This window comes from Mus musculus, chromosome 3 (genome assembly GCF_000001635.26).
Source record: "Mus musculus strain C57BL/6J chromosome 3, GRCm38.p6 C57BL/6J".
NCBI lineage: Eukaryota > Metazoa > Chordata > Mammalia > Rodentia > Muridae > Mus > Mus musculus.
In genome coordinates this window covers 41710408-41726309 of record NC_000069.6, presented here as the reverse complement: position 1 = coordinate 41726309, position 15902 = coordinate 41710408, and the positions used below count along the sequence as shown (strand labels likewise).

Sequence of the window (15902 nt, the reverse complement as noted above, 5' to 3'; positions counted from 1 at the left end):
AATGGGTTCTCCTTTAGGTTTCATGGCCTTACCAGTCTTAGATAATTGGCTAGGTTTACAGTACTAGGTCTGAATTTCCTCCTATTGTGTAGGCCAATTAGACAGCTGTTGGTTACTCACAAGATAGAAGTGCCACTGTTTTAGCTTTAGGGATATGTCATGCTGATCTTTGCTGTGCTTTATAGGTGCCACAGCTGGATTGGACTAGAGATTTTAACCCCTTGGTGGCTTATACCTTCTAGTACTATAAGCATTAGTCCTCAAGAAAACTTCCAGGTTATTTCTAGCTTCATATCGTCCTGTCTTGTGTCCAAAGTATGTATTGTTTTCAGCAACAGAGATTTAACTTCAAATTTTGGGAAGCAACTAAAAGTCAAGGCCAATAGCCTCTTTTCTTGGGATGGAGTGTCCTTTGGACTCTATGACCAAGGACTCAAAATGAGAATTATCATGCTTGATCCTGAGGGTTTTGTTGGATAGACTATCGCATTATTTCATGGGCCAAGTGTAAGAAATAAAGTCATAGCTTGAAATAAGGCATGTAAGTACCATTAAATATTGTCAAACAGTATGAGAGTATACAAATATGTAGCAGGAAATATGCTGATTAAATACAGACTTGCCGACCCTGATACATTTATCCATGAGTTCCTTCTAGCTCCCATCCTCATTCCTTCTACCAAAAGGGATTAGTATGTTGAATTCGGCTTATATTCTTAGGTTTACAGTTCTAAAACTATAAAAATCATATCATCCAGTATTCTGGAACTTAACTCTTTTCAATATCGTGCACAGGTATGAAAATTTCCAGAGATGAAATTGCCAGGTTATAGGATTGTAATTTAATGTCAACTTAATTTAAAACTTGGCTGTATCAGCTAGCTTACATTCTCACCAGTAAAATTTTAAACTCATATTGATCTATATTTCTCCAGTAATAATTCTAATCAAACTTCCTAAGAACTATCATTGTCACTAAGTAATTTCTCATTGTGATCTTAATTTACGTTTTATGAATATTGATATGTTTGAGCATTTTTCACTTGCTTTTCTCATGAATGCCTACTCGTCTCACTGCCCAAGTTTTTATTTTCCCTTTTTTTCTTTTTTTTTAATTTCTTTTTTTTCCTTTTACTGAATATTTTCTTTATTTACATTTCAAGTGTTATCCTCTTTCCATGTCTCCCCTCCACAAACCCCCTATCCCATCCCTCCTCCCCCTGCCTCTATGAGGGTGCACACCCACTCCCACCTTCCAGCACCGGCATTCCCCTACACTGGGGCATCAAACACCCTCAGGCCCAAGGGCCACTCCTCCCACTGATGTCCTCTGCCACACAGGCAGCTAGAGCCATGGGCCCCTCTATGTGTATTCTTTGGTTGGTGGTCCAGTCCCCAGGAGCTTCAAGGTACTAAAATATGTCCATCTAAGTACTTCTGCTAAAATTTTAATCTGTTCTACCCCATCTTTAAGGACATCTTGGAAATATAGTTTTAGACTCTCATACTATATAGGTAGAGAAATGTGAAATATAAATATGAGTGCCAATTGGCCATTGCAACATTAGATAATCAGTATTACAAGTTGTCCACTCCCAGGGTGAGATGTGCTTAATGAAAAAATTTTCTGTTTTCTTCTTAGGATTTCAAGGTAGTGTAGTCTCTGAATCTTCTCCTGTGGTTATTTTGTCTATCTACTATTATGTCTTTTCTCAGCATGTTAGAGTTTTAAAACTGGATCATCAAGAATACTTTAATTAGCCTGTGGTGTTTGGTGGCACATACCTTTAATCCCAGTACTTGGAGGGCAAAGGCAGTCAGGTCTCTGTGAGTTTGAGGCCAGCCTGGTCTACAGAGTGAGTTCCAGGACAGCCAGGGCTACACAGAAAAACCTTTTGTCCAAAACCAAGACTACTTAAATTTTATTCTGTCCTGAGTTCCCCAAATTTGACATTAAGAAACATAAAACTGTAGAAATTTGATCTTGTTGTTGACTTGTAACTAAACCAAAAATGGGGGAGTTCATTTTTGAATCCTAAATTTATCCAATGCATGGACTCTTAAAATTTGACTTTCTTTTGTTTGTATTCTTCTGTATTATATAGTAATTTCTGCTTTATTGTTATAGTCCTTTTAATGTACTTGCATTTCATGACTACATGTTGTTCTGGTTTGTTTTCTATTGCAGTGATAAACAACTTAGAAAGGACTTACAGCTCCCAATTTATCATTGGGGGAAGCAGGGCAGGAACCCAAGTGCTGCTTACTGACTTGTTTCTCATGGCTTGCTCAGTCTATTTTCTTTCTTTCTTTTTTATTATTGGTTATTTTATTTATTTAGACTTCAAATATTGCCCCCCCTTTCCAGTCTCCCCTCACAAACCCCCCATCACTTCCCCCCTCTCCTTTGCCTCTGTAAGGGTGCTCCTCCAACCACTCATCCATTCCCGCCTTACTGTTCTAGCATCCCATATGCTAGGGCATCAAGCCTCCATAGAACCAAGGACCTCCCCTCCCATTGATAGCAGATAAGGCCATACTCTGCTACAAATGTAGCAGGAGCCATGAACCAGCCCATGTATACTCTTTGGTTGGTGGTTTAGTCCCTGGGAGCACTGGGAGATCCACTTAAGTTGATATTGTTGTTCTTTCTATGGGGTTGCAATCCCCTTCAGCTCCTTCAGTCCTTCCCCTAACTCTTCCATTGGGGTCCCGGGGCTAAGTCCGATGGTTGGCTGTGAGCATCCTCATCTGTATCAGTCAGGCTCTGGCAGAGTCTCTCAGGAGGCTCCTATCAGCAAGCACTTCTTGGCATCAGCAATTAGTGTCTGAGTTTGGTGTCTGCAGATGGGATGGATCCCTAGGTGGGATGGTTTCTGGATGGCCTTTCCTTCAGTTTCTTCTCCATTTTTTGTCCCTGCGTTTCTTTCAGTCTATTAAACAACTTAGTCTGCCAGGGATGGCGCTGCCCATAATGTGCTGCCTCACAGGGCTGTTTAGAGAGCAGTCTGGTAGAGGTGTTCTCTCAGTTGAGCTTCTCTCTTCCCAGGTGGCCTTAGCTTGTGTCTAGCTGACAAAATAAATTTTAAAATAATATAAAAAATTAGCCAGTACATGTAGCATTCCTGCGGAATTATATTTTAGCCTTAAATATGTTCATATTTTCTCTCTTTAAAAAATATTTTTATTAATTCTACTTTTTATTTTGGAATCCTCTTATACTTACACTATGAATTTTTATTAAAGTGTACAATTGAGTAAATTTTTAACTTAGGTTTAATTTTTTCATTCATTGTAGTTATTTTAGTTTTAATATTCTTTCTCAAAATAATTATTGCTATACAGAGTTTTAATATCCCAGTAAAGAATGTTACAGTAATTTTTCAATCATATACTTAAATTGAGCTTAATTTTTAATGTACTGGGAAGACAAGGCATTTTATAGTGTAAAGATAATAACCATTTAGTTGTTTTTGTGTAAGTGTTTACAACATTCTTCCTTTCATGTGCAGATATCTTGAAGCTAGTCTTTAAAATCTACTTATTTCTAGCTGGATATAAAATTAACTCAAACAAGTCAATGGCCTTAATCTACACAAAGAATAAACAGGCTGAGAAAGAAATTAGGGAAACAACACCCTTCTCAATAGTCACGAATAATATAAAATATCTTGGCGTGACTCTAAGGAAGTGAAAGATCTGTATGATAAGAACTTCAAGTCTCTGAAGAAAGAAATTAAAGAAGATCTCAAAAGATGGAAAGATCTCCCATGCTCATGGATTGGCAGGATCAACATTGTAAAAATGGCTATCTTGCCAAAAGCAATCTACAGATTCAATGCAATCCCCATCAAAATTCCAACTCAATTCTTTAACGAATTAGAAAGAGCAATTTGCAAATTCATCTGGAATAACAAAAAACCTAAGGTAGCAAAAACTCTTCTCAAGGATAAAAGAACCTCTGGTGGAATCAACATGCCTGACCTAAACCTTTACTATAGAGCAATTGTGATAAAAACTGCATGGTACTGGTAGTGACAGACAAGTAGACCAATGGAATAGAATTAAAGACCCAGAAATGAACCCACACACCTATGGTCACTTGATCTTCGACAAGGGAGCTAAAACCATCCAGTGGAGGAAAGACAGCATTTTCAACAAATGGTGCTGGCACAACTGGTGGTTATCATGTAGAAGAATGGGAATTGATCCATTCCTATCTCCTTGTACTAAGGTCAAATCTAAGTGGATCAAGGAACTCCACATAAAACCAGAGATACTGAAACTTATAGAGGAGAAAGTGGGGAAAAGCCTTGAAGATATGGGCACAGGGGAAAAATTCCTGAATAGAACAGCAATGGCTTGTGCTGTAAGATCGAGAATTGACAAATGGGACCTCATGAAACTGCAAAGCTTCTGCAAGGCAAAAGACACCGTCAATAAGACAAAAAGGCCACCAACAGATTGGGAAAGGATCTTTACCTATCCTAAATCAGATAGGGGACTAATATCCAATATATATATAAAGAACTCAAGAAGGTGGACTCCAGAAAATCAAATAACCCCATTAAAAAATGTGGCTCAGAGCGAAACAAAGAATTCTCACCTGAGGAATACCGAATGTCTGAGAAGCACCTGAAAAAATGCTCAGCATCCTTAATCATCAGAGAAATGCAAATCAAAACAACCCTGAGATTTCATCTCACACCAGTCAGAATGGCTAAGATCAAAAATTCAGGTGACAGCAGATCCTGGCGAGGATGTGGAGAAAGAGGAACACGCCTTCATTGTTGGTGGGATTGCAAGCTTGTACAACCACTCTGGAAATCAGTCTGGTGGTTCCTCAGAAAATTGGACATAGTACTACCGGAGGATCCTGCAATACCTCTCCTGGGCATATATCCAGAAGATGTCCCAACCGGTAAGAAGGACACATGCTCCACTATGTTCATAGCAGCCTTATTTATATTAGCCAGAAGCTGGAAAGAACCCAGATGCCCCTCAACAGAGGAATGGATACAAAAAATGTGGTACATTTGCACAATGGAATACTACTCAGCTATTAAAAAAATGAATTTATGAAATTCCTAGGCAAATGGTTGGACCTGGAGGGCATCATCCTGAGTGAGGTAACACAATCACAAAAGAACTCAAATAATATGTACTCACTGATAAGTGGATATTAGCCCAGAAACTCAGTATACCCGAGATATAAGAGACAATTTGTAAAACACATGAAACTGAAGAAGAACGAAGACCAAAGTGTGGACACTTTGCTCCTTCTTAGAATTGGAAACAATCACCCATGCAAGGAGTTACAGAGACAAAGTTTGGAGCTGAGACAAGAGGATGGACCATCTAGAGACTGCCATATCCAGGGATCCATCCCATAATTAGCCTCCAAACGATGACACCATTGTATACACTAGCAAGTGTTTGCTGAAAGGACCCTGATATAGCTGTCTCTTGTGAGACTCGGCTGGGGCCTAGCAAACACAGAAGTGGATGCTCACAGTCAGCTATTGGATGGATCACAGGGCCCCCAATAGAGGAGCTAGAGAAAGTATCCAAGGAGCAAAAGAGATCTTCAACCCTGTAGGTGCAACAACATTATGAACTAACCAGTACCCCGGAGCTCTTGACTCTAGCTGCATATGTATCAAAAGATGGCCTAGTCGGCCATCACTGGAAAGAGAGGCCCATTGGACACGCAAACTTTATATGCCCCAGTTCAGGGGAACGCCAGGGCCAAAAAGTGGGAATGGGTGGGTAGGGGAGTGGGGGAGGTAGGGTATGGGGGACTTTTGGGATAGCATTGGAAATGTAATTGAGGAAAATACGTAATAAAAAAATATTTTAAAAAAAAGAGGAAGGAAAGTTGTTAAGGCTTGTAAAAAAAATCTACTTATTTCAAAGTAATGTGATAGTGCAAGTATGGGGTTTGTTTTGTTTTTATTTTATTTTATTTTATTTTTTGGTTTTGCGTTTTTTGTTTGTTTTTGCTTTTGCTGTAAAAATTGTCTGCTAAGAAATTCATAAAGAAATATGCTTATTTGACTCTCACAGTCCTGAAGTTCCAGGAACATGGCACTAACATCATTCAGCTTCTGGTCAGAGCCTCATGCTGATGTATCATGGTGGAAAAATGCAAAATAGAAGGAGGTCCATGGAGAAGGGACTTGTGTGCCAACATACTTCATAACAGTTGTTCTCATGCCTGTTAATCACAAGATCTGATTCATTCTCAAGATATCTTACTTCCACATAGTTAATTACCTCTTATAGACTCTATTGAAATAATGCTACAAAAAGCATCACATTTCAACCTATTTGGCAGAAGCCATATCTAAACCATAGCAGCAGTTGGGTTTCATGATAGAAAAGTAGAAAAAAATGGACACTTGGTTTATTAAAGGCACTTTTGAAAATGCTACAGGGTTTTAAAGTGAGTTCTGCTAGTTATGTCTTTAAAGAAAAATTGTACTTTTAGTTATGTATCATAGTTAATGATTGCAAAATCAGAATAATTTAAAAGTTACAGGGAAAGTATTTTAAGAAAAGTACACATGATCAGGTCTAAATCAAAGGAAACTAGTAATAGCTTGGGTTATATAGTTGTGTACAATGCCATAGTATTGGATTTTGGAAACAGTTTAATATATTTGTGTAGGAATACATAATATCTAGGTACTGATTATAAATAATGAAATAATTATTTCATTTATAAGAAAGATACTAAAGTTACTTACCAGACTTCATGTTCCGGCCCCCATCAGGACCAATTTGTGCTGCCCAAAGTGTCTTGGATGTTTTCAGTGGAGCTTGGTTGACTTGCAAGGGGATATGCACGTAGAGAGAGTTATTTTAACCATGAGCTCAGATTCCAGACACTCAGCAAGACTGAAAGAAATATAGTAAAGCCTTTGCTTCTCAAAGGACATTATTGAGCTACTTACTTAAAAATCTGGAACCAGATATCATCTGAGTTAATAAGTGAAGCAGTAAAATAGTCATTTACAGTTAATCCCCATTCCCAACTTGACAGGCTTTAGAATCACCTGACGACCCATGTACTAAGGGCTTGGAAAGGAAGGCTTTCCCAGAGAGGTTTAATTAAGGAGGGAAAGCACTGACTGAGCAGCACCATCCCATGAGTTCTGGACCAAATAAAGATGGAAAGGTAGAAAGCCAGATGAGTGCTGCCATTCCCATTTCTCTGCTTCCTCTGATCTCTTCAGAGTTGAACACATAGCCTATCTATACTTACACTGATAGGAACCACCTGCTCCATGAGGTTCCCAGTGTGCTATGTTCTGACTCAAAAGAAACCGTTCCTCCCTTAAGTCCCTTATCAGGTGTTTGGTTACAATAACAGTAAAGGTAAATATTCCCAAATATTTGCATGCCTGTTAAGTGTTGGGAGTTTTCAATTACTCTTTCTCACCCAGCAAAATTCCTTCCTCTTCCCAAAGTAGTCACTCTTATTTTTATGCCTTGCATATTTCTTGAAAGTCTAAATTCCACATAAGAAGAAAGCCTGCAGTATTTATCATAAGTAATCTCAGGGTTTATCCATTTTGTTTCTTATAGTTGAATACAATTCACTCTATATGTGTCATCTGCTGACATCCAGGTTGATTCCACAGCTTTGATGTTGTGAATATTGCTACAGTACACATGGATAGGCATCTATAAATGCTGTGTGCTAAGATCCCATTACAGTATATCCATGGGAGTGGTAGGGCTGGATCATGTGATAGCTTTAGTTTTAGCTTCAGTAGGGGCTGCACTAAGGTGCAGTCTTAGCATCCTTGCTAACATTTAAAAACAGAACCAAATAAAATTCTAAAATATAAAAAGAGGCAGTAGTAGAGATGAAAAACAGTGAATGAGAGACTTAGGAATGTTCACCCAGACTGAAAAGACAGACAATAAAAGCCAATATAGAAAATATGGAAAATAAATTCAAAGAGCTAATGTATGATTGAGTCTTGAACAAAGTGAATTTGAACTATATGAGCCCATTTGTAAAATTTTTTGATGTTTCTAATAATTTGAAGTAATTATCGGTGATTACATAGCATAGAAATATCAGAACAATTAAGTAAAACACTGTCATAAATTCATATATATAATAAGTGACATGTAAAAGTTTATCTTTGAATTGCTTTTATTATTTAGTATGATGAAACATCAGAACTTTATCTTTCTGAAATTTTTAAATCTCTGCAGGGCAAACTGAACTCTACCTGAGTTATCATCAGTTTGATATGTTTGAATATTCATACTTTTACTCATGTAATATTAAATGACTAGTCCTTCTATTTTTTATTTAAAATCTACTAAATTTATTTCATATAGGAAATATATGACTCATATTGATTTAATGAATTCTCCAAAAATGACTTATTAAAATGAGTATAACGATAACTGTTTATTGCAAAGGTTGCACAGTAAATTAAAAGATGCTGTTGAAAAGCAATTGGAAGCCCTTCCCTTTGGCACAGGGATAGGAAATGACATCTGTGCAGATGATGAGACCGTGAGGATCCTTCAAGAACAATTGCAACTAGCCAATCAAGTAAGTAGCATATTTTTTTTACTTACTAAATTTAAAGTCTTCAGAAATATTTTAATCTTTTTAAATTTTTAATATTTGATATTATAATCATATCATTTCTCCCTTCTCCCCTCTCCCACTCGAATCCCTCCAATACCCTTTCTTGCTCTTTCAAATTCATGACCTTTGTTTTCTTCAATGGGTGTTATATGTATGTACATACATAATCCTAAACATAACTATTCAGTCCATATAATGTCACTTGAATGAATTTCAGGACTGACCTTTTGTTATTTAACAGAGTAACAAAATTTATAACAGTTGATTTTGCTGTGACTTAATACTTGTAAATAATTCCCTCACTATTTGTTGCAAATATAACTTCAAATATATTTTAATTGAATCATATTGCATTTTGAACATTTTTGTCCTTTAAGAATAATTAATTTTAAGCCGGGCGTGGTGGCACAAGCCTTTAATCTCGGCACTCAGGAGGCAGAGGCAGGCGGATTTCTGAGTTCGAGGCCAGCCTGGTCTACAAAGTGAGTTCCAAGACAGCCAGGGCTATACAGAGAAACCCTGTCTCGAAACCTACCTACCCACCCACCCCCCAAAAAAAGAATAATTAATGTTAAAAGAATATTCTAAAGAAAAGAGTGATCACTGGTTTAATCCCCGTAAAATTACATATTTTTCTGGTTTTATTATGATACCATTTTCAATTTTTAAAGATTATAACATAATTATGCTTCTAAAGTTATATTTTCTCTGGCTATTTTTTTCTCCCTCATAGTTTTTGAAATTGCTGTGACTCTGTCCTGTGTGTTTAATTTTTCAATGTTAAAATTTGTATAAATTTGTACATAAGAAAATTTTTATTTCATTTTATAATTTTGCATCCCTGTGTCTCAGACCTTGTATGTGTCTGGCTCTGTTCTTTTACTTTGGAGCTCTATAGGTGGAGAATAATTTTTGTGCCTCACTTTCTTTGTTTATAAATAGTCCTAGAAATTATGAATGTATAGATTTGATTTTATAATTATCTTTAAAAATTATAACTTTATTCCCTAAAAATCTGGTTTGAGACTACTTATGACTACTATTTTAGGTAAATTAGAAAAGCTGTATTTATGTTGATCAGGAACTTAAAAAATACAGAGGAAAAATGATGTGGAAAATTTTTCCCTGTTCCATACTAAGAGGAATTTACAGTTGTTTACACAGACATAAGTGGAAATTATACTTTCAAATGCTAGATACTGAGGTGTCTTTTAGAAAGCCATGGCATAATATGCATTTATTACTACTGAAATGTTAGAAAGTTCATGGAACAGTCATGCCAAGTGTTTATCCTGATTAGTAAGGACATTACCTTCTTTTATGTATGAACATTTAGGAGATTGGATTTAAGACCATGCACACACTAGCCAGGCACTCTCTGATTAAATACATAGCTATTTTTGTGTTAATTTGCTTTTAAAAGTCTGATTTTTAAAAAACTGAATATGATTATCTGTTACAAGATTTAATGTTCTAAGCCTTATATTCTGGAAACTTACTGAAATTGAACAAGTGAAAACTAATTTAAATGGAATATTTAAAAGTGAATATTGAGAAAAAAAGAAATCTTTGTGTACTTTATTTTGTCAAAACACAACTGGCCATTCTTATCACTAGACTCCACACCAATAAATTAAGCCTGCCATGGATCAAAAATATTCTTAAAAATGTTGCATCTGTGACACCCACAGCAAACATTAGGCTGAGCTCTGGGAATTCTGAGGAAGATGGGGAGGAAGGATTATAGGAGCCTGGGGGGGGGGGCACCACAGAATCAATTAACCAGGTCTCATGGGGGCTCACAGAGATTGAATTGACAATCTTGGAGCCTGAATGTCTGATCTAGGTCCTCTGCATATATGTTACAGTGTGATTTGATGTTCTTGTGGGATTCCTAACAATGGGAGCAGGGACTGGGGACTGTCTCTGACTCTTTTGCCTGATTGGGGACAAACTCCTACTGGGTCGCCTCTTACTGGTCCAGCCTCCATATGAGGGTTTGTGGCTGGTCTTACTGCATCTTGTTATGCCATGTTTGGTTGCTATCTGGGAGGGCTGCTCTTTTCTGAAGAGAGGGGAAGAGGAATAGATCTGTGGGACAGGAGAGGTGGTGGGGAAGGACTGAGAGGAGAAGGGGGAGGGGAAACACTATGGTCAGGGTATGATATATGAGAGAAGAACAAATAAAAAATAAAAAATATGAACACTTAGAAATATATACAAAAAAGTATTGTGTCTGTAGTGACCATATGTAGACATTATCTTACAACCTAAACAATGGAGTATGCAAAGTGTTTACTGTTAGGTATGATAGATAGTTAATATTTGTGGGAGCAGGCATGAACATTATATGTAAATACTTAGTCCTTTTATATAAAGGACTTGATCCTTTGCAGATTTTGGTGTCCTGAAGGAAGGGGTTGAGTCTCCCCTCCCCTTACCAAGAGATGACTGTTACGAAAATAGTAATCCATTATCAATTCAAATACCTTCATTCCATAAATATTTATTAAGTACTTACTATATGACATATAGTATCATATAATATCACTAATACAGTGTAGAACTTGTTCCTTCTTTCATTGACCTTTTAGGAAAGGCTAACAAGTGATGAGGTACTGGGTGGGGCTGGTCAGAGTTCTTGTGTTTGATCTCCATTTCACTTCCAAACTATGTAACCTTGGGAGCTCTCTTTACAGCTCATCTTCCTCATTTATACATATGGTTTGTAATTTTACTAGATTTTTATGGTAATTAAGTTTAAGCCTATAACATATTTAGTATAGTGGTGAACATATATTTAAGTTAATAAGTTACCATTATTTCTATTCCTGTCTTCAGTAGTAATCATCAAGATATAAATAAGAATTCAAAGTATATTTAAAAGTTACTTGCATATAAAATATATTTAGGATAGAACAGCAAGAGTAAAATATTAAGACCTTAGTACATTTAGTTTTGAGTATTTTATTTTGTGACATTAAAATGATTTGTAAAACATCTGGAAAGCATAAGTTTGACAGAAAGAGTCTTAAAATGTTTGTATTCTTTGATAGTTAGATAGTGATATCTCACAGATTCTTGTAATTGTTAAAAAGAGTTTCTGTGGGAGCGGGATACACTGGATTATGCCTTTAATCTCAGGACACAGGAGGCAGAGGAAAGTAGATCTCTTTGAATTTGAGGCCAGCATGGTCTAGGTAGCAGAGTTCCAGGCTAGCCAGACCTGAAGGGATGGGATGAGTCGGAGAAGAGTTGAGGGAGTGGGGGAAGTGGTGAATATGATCAAAGCACAATGTACAAAATTCTCAAAGAACTAATATTTTTTTCTCTTTTAAAGAAAGATATGTTGGGCTGGAAAGGTGGCTAGGTGGTTAAGAAAGCATAATTTTCCCCCAGATGAACAGAATTTACTTTCCAACACCCAAGCCAAGTGCGGCACAATTTCCTGTAAATCCAGCTCCAGGAGATCTGAGACCTCTGACCTTGGCAGGCGTGAACACATGTTACATCCCTGCACACAAATACATGTATGCATATACTTAAAAGCAATAAGAATTACTCTTTATAAATATGAGTTATGTTAAAATATGGACATAAATTAAATTCATATAATGTTCCTGAACATGATAGGAAATAATTCTAAAATATAAAATTGCAAAATAAATTAAACTGAAGGGTTAAATGATAAACACTGATTCAAAAGTTACATACTCACTTAGCGGTTCTCAAATTCATATATATCATAATCACTTTGAGACTTGTAGAAACATAATTTCTGCATCTCATTTCTCACTATCTGAAGCAAAGCTCAATAATTTGCATTTCTAACAGTTCTGAGATGATTTTGATAATACTGGTCCTTTGAGAAATACTTCTTTAAGAATCTGGATTTTGGAGCCGGGCGTGCCATGGTGGCGCACGCCTTTAATCCCAGCACTCGGGAGGCAGAGGCAGGCGGATTTCTGAGTTTGAGGCCAGCCTGGTCTACAAAGTGAGTTCCAGGACAGCCAGGGCTATACAGAGAAACCTTGTCTCGAAAAACCAAAAAAAAAAAAAAAAAGAATCTGGATTTTGTAGAGCACTTGTCTATCATGTGCAATGAGCTAGGCTAAATATGTAATACAAAGGCTGAAGAGATGGCTAGGCACCTAAAAGCATTACAGAGGACCTAGGCTCAGTTCTCAGCACACACATTCTAGCTCACACACATCTATAACTCCATTTTCAGGGGGTCCAATGCCTCTTCTAACTTGTGTGGGCACTAGGCACATACATGGTGCACATATACATGCACACAAAATACACACATAAAATAAATCTTAAAAAAAAGACAGCAACAACAGAAAAGTAGGGAGGGGTGCTGTAAGTACTACTGCAGGTAATTCTTGTCATTCTTTTTCTGAGGCTTTTTGAAATATGAGACATTTTAGTGACTTGAATGATGAAGAAAACAAAATAGTAAATAATATTTAAGAAAACAAATCTGAAGGAAATCAGTTGTTTATAATTATCCATCCAGGATGTGAAGATCTTGACTATGTCTTCTAACTCCAAATTCTGTTTATCAACAAATTTGATAATTCACAAACAGACAAACCTAACTATCGTTTCAGAAGGAAAGATGACAATTACTTAAGATGGGGAATTTTATTAAGAAGAGGCCATATGAAGGGAGGCAGAGGCAAGAAGATGATAAATTTAAGGCCAACCACAGAGGGTCGAGGAGTCATTTATACATTTTCTGAGTACATGTTACAGAAATTGAAATCCTATCATGTAAAAGGATACTCCGCATAGTCCAGCCTTTTAGCTCTGCCTTTCAGGAAGACTACAAGAGATGTACTAGCTTCCTCCTGGGGTTCCAACGCTGGCTGGGATAACGTGCAATGGCCAAAGCAACTTAAAGAAAGGATTTATTTGGCTTATGATTCCATAGAATTAGATCCCTCTGTGACGACAAGAAAGCTATGGAGGCCAGAACAGGAGCAGAAAGCTGTGAGATCTTATTTTCACCGCACAGAAATCAGGAATCAGACATCAAGCTAGAAGTGGGACCAAGATAGAAACCTTCAAAACCTGCCCCCAGAGTTGACTTCCTCTAACAAAGTCTCCTACCTTTAACCTTCCTAACATCACCAACTGAGGATCCAGGGTTCAAATCATGTGCCCACAGGGGACATTTATCATTCTAAATCACACCAAAGAGAAAATGTCTTGTTTTGTTGTTTTCCACACTTAGTCTAAACTTGCTAAGGAACCCTAGGCTATTTGCTGTTTGCATGGTCTCAGTGGATTAAATTAGCATTTCTTAGCCTTTTAGTTTCAAGACTACTCAGACCACTTTATCTTATTTTAACATCCTACAGTATAGTTTTGTGAGTTATAGCTATCATTATTTAGTCTGCTGTAAATTAACTGGCTTTATTTTTGAATAATAATATAAGCACACTTTCTACCAGTTCTCAGAGCAGAAATGACATAATATATACTTTAGAAAATTCTACTGTGACAGACGAGAACACATAGGCAGGTGTCTTCCTATTGTTATAAACACATTTTTTACCTCAAGATCTTCTGAAAGTCTTTAACTCTGAAACCCCTTACTATACTTTGGTGGAACTTTATTAAAAAGTTAATTGAATTAAAAAGTAAATGATGAACTAATAAAACTCTTACCACAAAAGGCCAAGTAAAATAGTGTTAAAAAATACGTTATATGATTATAATTTTACTAAAAGAAAAACTTTAAAAAATTATATACCAGAAGCAATTTATAAAGAATTTATAGACATGAACAGTCAACATTTATAAAGATGATTATCTCCAAGTTAGTAATGTTTATTAGAAGAGCTAATACTAAAATTCTAAATGGTTCTTTATTGCTTCTGTTTTTCATATTTTCTTAGTTTTCTACAATAAGCACTTAACTCTTTACAATCAGAAAATCATACTGTAGTTTCTCAGAAGGACTTTTCTCCTTTAATAATGTCAAGGCTTAATTTACAATTTTTTTGTAAAACAAAATTAGAGTAGTTTCTAATATGTATTGCTGATAACATTAATTTTAACTATTAACTCAAAGTAAAAGGAAATTTTCGAAATAAGAAAATTACTACTAAAATTTTAAAATCATGAATATTATTATATTACAGTCACATCCCACATAACAACCTGTCAAACATGGACTATATATACAATGTTTTTTCCTACAGAGTGCATCATCTAGTGATGATTGTGGTCATTGTAGTTTGTCTTTAGTACATCTGCTGTGGTCCCATAATAGTTAACTTCCCTAATAGTGCATTCCCTGAATGTGTTCTTACATTAAACTATGCATGACTACCATCTTTATATACAGTCTAGATTTACTTTGTAACTTTACAAGTACCCATTTGTAAAAGAATATGATTATTTATACTATCAGTAAATAGCTTTCTGATATTTTAAGAAACTATCAAAGTTTTGTTGTTGTTGTTTATAGGAGAAAACTTGGGCTCTGGAACTCTGGCAGACTGCTTCTCAGGAGTTGCAAAGTGTACAGAAACTCTATCAGGAGCATATGACTGAAGCCCAGATTCATGAATTTGAAAACCGAAAGCAAAAAGTAAGCCTAGGTTTTATGATTTTCTTATATATTTGTCAAAAATTGTATCCTGAAAAAAAGTGTTTTGGAAAGAAATTCCTAAATATCTCATGTTTTTTTAATGTTAACAATAAATATATCTCAGAATCTTCTAAGCAGATAAATAATCAAAGAACTGTCTCAGTGCATGTTGTGTTTTGAATGCAAGTAGAATTAAAAGGTGTATTAGTTTGGAAAAGAAATATAAAATTGTTCTTTATAAACTGACCTCTGCTGGTGTTGTAATTGCTTAATTTCCTACCTGTTTTGAAACAAAACAAAAATTATTCATTGAATTCAGTGAATGGAGAAACTTGCTCAAATACAATAACACTGTCAAATAGCAATGTTCACACAATTGAATATGGCCTGTTACTAAAATAGATGTCCAATATATTGACAAATTATAATTTTATCAAAGGAAGAAGTCTTATTAAATATTTCTTTCTGTCTAGAGCATTGCATTGGGCATCTGGCTTTTGATTTATGCCTCTGTTAACAAACTGTCTCATAAAGACCTCCTGTCCCATTAGGAAGTTGTTTTTCTGCTGGTTCTTTTACTGCTAAGTACATTTGAGTGTTGTGGACTTAAGAATTATCTGTTAATATAAGTGGGTTACTATAACTCTCATTTGTTAATTCTTCAAGTTCAGGTTT

General features: G+C 36.0%; 1 protein-coding gene across 6 annotated transcripts in view; it reads left to right on the top strand.

The window, feature by feature from the left end:
* Positions 1 to 15902, top strand: part of Sclt1 (sodium channel and clathrin linker 1) — a 115847-nt gene that overhangs the window by 16242 nt on the left and 83703 nt on the right. For all 6 annotated transcript variants that reach the window (NR_155540.1, XR_867171.3, NM_001081411.1 and 3 more), the window contains exons 6-7: positions 8446 to 8581; positions 15105 to 15227. Coding sequence is in view for 4 of the 6 variants with exons in the window: in NM_001081411.1 (NP_001074880.1) it covers positions 8446 to 8581; positions 15105 to 15227 (259 nt within the window). In the remaining 2 variants the exon portion in view is untranslated. The remainder of the gene's footprint in view (positions 1 to 8445; positions 8582 to 15104; positions 15228 to 15902) is intronic.